Here is a 3,427-nt window from a genome sequence, read left to right on the forward strand (position 1 = left end):
GAAGAAGAAGAAGAAGAAGAAGAAGAAGAAGAAAAAGAAGAAGAAGAGCACATCGGCCGGTCGCCGTCCGTCCAAGAAGAAGAAGCTAGGCATCACGCCAGGTCAGGTACCTTCAAATCTATTTACTTTCTTAGTAAATCGCCATCATCTGGCTTCGGTTTTTCATTCGATTTATTATCTATTACTATATATGCTGACTAGTTATGTTGTCACATGCCAAATAATTGTCTACCCAGCGACCATGAGGATGACGACCACCGGCCTCCTCCTTGCCACCGGCGTCATTGTTTTCGTCATCTGCGCCGCCGCCACCCCCACACACGGGTGGATATCCTCCGACGACGATCCGAAGATCGAAGAGCTCGCAAAGTGGGCGGTGGCGGAGATGAAGCAAGGCCTCCAGTTGATCAACGTGGTCCGTTGCGAGGAGCAAGACCAAGGCGGTCCAGGAATCATCTATCGTATCCTGCTGGACGCGGTCCACCGCACCGGCGGGATGGGCCACTTCACGGCGGACGTGTACGAGGACGCGGCGACCAAAGTGCGCGCGCTCCTCTACTTCGGCACAGCCCGGTAGTAGGCAGCGGCCGGGATGGGAGGACTATTTAGGCTAATGTGATTAATTTAAGCCAGTGTTTCCCATGTGGATGGAGTATCAAGCATGTTTGTCTTTTGTTTCACACCAGTAATAAGATGTTGCAAGAAAAGCAGTAATGCTACACGCCCGGGGTCAGTCATTAAGGGGGTTTACGGGGTGGATTCACCTGGCAGTTTATGGTTGACTATTTGGGAAAATTGGCCCACACCCTCCTGAAAAATCAGGGGGTGGCTGGTTTAGTTAGTTGGAAGAAGCCCGTAATGCCCTTGTAAAGACCGGTGAGTCTAGCATTTTTGCAAAGTCAACCTGCCACCGCCGTGTTTGCCCTTCCTCGACGACACCGTGAAAGCCCACTGGATCCGCCACCACCTTCCTCCCCCGCTCCCTCTTCGTGTCACCGCTACCGGAGGAGCATGCCGACGAAGCCCGAGCTGTCGGCCTGGACCATAGCCCGGTTCTAGACTGAACCGGGACTAATGAGCTGAGCCGGCCTGGACCATAGCCCGGTTTTCTACTAGTGCAGGGGTGGGTCACGAAGCTCAAGGGTGTCATGTACGAGGCGACCAACATCCTCGACCTCTGCGAGCTCAAGGCCATGGGTCGGCGGGACGCAGCACCCGCATCCTGCTGCAACCCTCTGCTCTTCTGGTTGCGGCACCCCAGGTTCGCCCATGACATTGGCAGCCGCATCAGGAAGCTCAACAAGAGGCTGGACGACATCTGCAAGCTAGGCGCTGCCTTCAGCTTCATCAAGCTGGAGACGTACCAGGATTATAGGACCGGCCGACCTTCTGCGGCTGACCGGAAGACGGATCCCGTGTTGGAGCGCTCGGCCGTGGTAGGGGAGAAGATTGAAGAGGATACAAGAGCGCTGGTGGAGGAGCTGACAAAGGATAATGATGGCATCGCGGTGGTCGCCATCGTGGGTGTTGGCGGGATCGGGAAGACCACCCTTGCGAAGAAGGTCTTCAACCATGAGGAAATGCAACCCAAGTTTGAAAAGAAGATGTGGCTGAGCGTCACGCAGGACTTCAGCGAGGTTGAGCTACTAAGGTCGGCTATCACCGCTGCCAATGGAGTACTCCCTGCGACTCAAGACAAATCTATGCTTGTGCCGGCCCTTCTCAACGCTGTCAGAAATCAGAAATTTCTTCTGGTTTTGGATGACATGTGGAGTGATAGAGCATGGACCTCATTACTCAATGCTCCCTTCAGCCACGGTGCCCCTGGTAGCCGGATCATCATCACCACGAGAAATGAGACGGTTGCCCGAGGCATGAGAGCCAGAGAGCCCTACCACCGGATCGATAAATTAGGGCCCGAGGATGCCTGGACATTGCTCAGGAAACAGGTGCGTAACTTATTAACTGGTAGTGACTTCTAATTCAAAGTTTTAATTATATGCTTCTTTCAACAATATTTTGTACCTCTTCTAATTTTATGTTCTATATTTTAGTTGATCTTAGAAGAGGATGACAAAACTAGAATCAGAGATGTTGTCTCAATGTTCTTGACAGTTTGTCCGACGAAACATTATGATTAGTAATTCAAAATGATAGTTAGTCGATTGTTTTTACCTGATACTTCAAATTTAGTAAATATTTTGGCCCATTCTTACAGAATTATAATATACTTTACAATACATGGGACTGCATGAAAAATAACTTAGTAGAATCATACTCCCTCCGTCCCATAATATAAGAGCGTTTTGACACTACACTAGTGTCAAAAATGCTCTTATATTATGGGACGGAGGGAGTAACTCACAATATTTATAGTTTTTTAAGATAATAGTGACAAAAACTAAGCATCGAGCTTCCTGTTCTGGTGGGCACCTAGTAGGTAGCCTGGTTGGCATCGATAATGGCACCAAGCCCTGAATTAATTCTGTGACCAGCCAATTGGTTTATTTTGTTTCAAAATTTCAAAATAAAGTCAATTTGAGTGCTGTCAGCCTGCAAGTGGCGAGCTGCATGTACTCATGGTCACGCAGACGCAGGGGTAAAGCCAGAAAAGAACATTGTCGCTATCATTCCTGTACACATACTACTGGTGTCATTGCATATTTTAAGGGTATTTCTTTTTATAAATAGGATTAGTAAAAATCAGTGGTGTCATTTGATGCCACATACTACATAGCTCCACACAGGGTAACGAGAATAAAAAAAGGGGATCTATTAAGGAATCTGCATGATTGCACCTTTTAATTAATGATTAATAGGCAATTCTAAATTGCGCTTGTCAATTCATTTTGGTATGCAGTATGCTGACTGACTGATGATTTATTCCTTTTTCTCACAATCACTTGCCAATTCATTAAATCTGGTCTAAATCCTGAATTGATTGCAGGTAGTCTCAGGAGAGGCAGATGGACATGATATCGATTTGCTTAAGGATATTGGATTGCAAGTGGTAGCGAAATGTGATGGTTTGCCTCTTGCTGTGAAAGTAATGGGAGGACTTTTGTGTCAGAAAGGAAAGCAACACCATGACTGGGAGATGGTTCTGAATGATTCAATATGGTCAGTATCTGAAATGCCCAAAGAACTTAACCATGCAGTATATTTAAGCTATGAAGATTTGCCTCCTTGCATCAAGCAGTGTTTTCTATACTACTCCCTCCTCCCTAAAGGTGGATTGTTCCCTCGTAATGCCATCATTAGCATGTGGATTAGCCAAGGGTTTATTCACGGAACCTTGGATGACTTGGAAGAATTAGGAATAAAGTACTATAGTGAGCTGATACTTAGGAACCTTTTAGAGCCAGTGACACAGTTTATTGATAACCCAGTTTTCAGTATGCATGATGTTGTTCGCTCATTTGCTCAG

At 47.0% G+C, this 3,427-nt stretch overlaps 2 protein-coding genes across 2 annotated transcripts; both read left to right on the forward strand.

Moving 5' to 3' along the window:
- Window positions 1-6: 6 nt before the first annotated feature.
- Window positions 7-725, forward strand: LOC119343498 (putative cysteine proteinase inhibitor 7). Its single transcript, XM_037614418.1, has 2 exons — window positions 7-106; window positions 237-725. The coding sequence occupies exon 2, from the start codon at window positions 242-244 to the stop codon at window positions 575-577; it is 336 nt and encodes a 111-aa protein (XP_037470315.1). The 5' UTR covers window positions 7-106; window positions 237-241; the 3' UTR covers window positions 578-725.
- LOC119343497 (disease resistance RPP13-like protein 4) lies at window positions 642-3,120 on the forward strand (the record flags this gene model as incomplete). Its single annotated transcript, XM_037614416.1, has 4 exons — window positions 642-663; window positions 1,117-1,949; window positions 2,055-2,114; window positions 2,948-3,120. Coding segments are annotated over exons 1-4 (1,088 nt in total), but the record flags the coding sequence as incomplete, so codon positions are not given.
- Between the last annotated feature and the right edge of the window lie 307 nt (window positions 3,121-3,427).

This window comes from Triticum dicoccoides, unplaced genomic scaffold (assembly GCF_002162155.2).
Source record: "Triticum dicoccoides isolate Atlit2015 ecotype Zavitan unplaced genomic scaffold, WEW_v2.0 scaffold130121, whole genome shotgun sequence".
In the NCBI taxonomy this organism is placed as follows: domain Eukaryota; kingdom Viridiplantae; phylum Streptophyta; class Magnoliopsida; order Poales; family Poaceae; genus Triticum; species Triticum dicoccoides.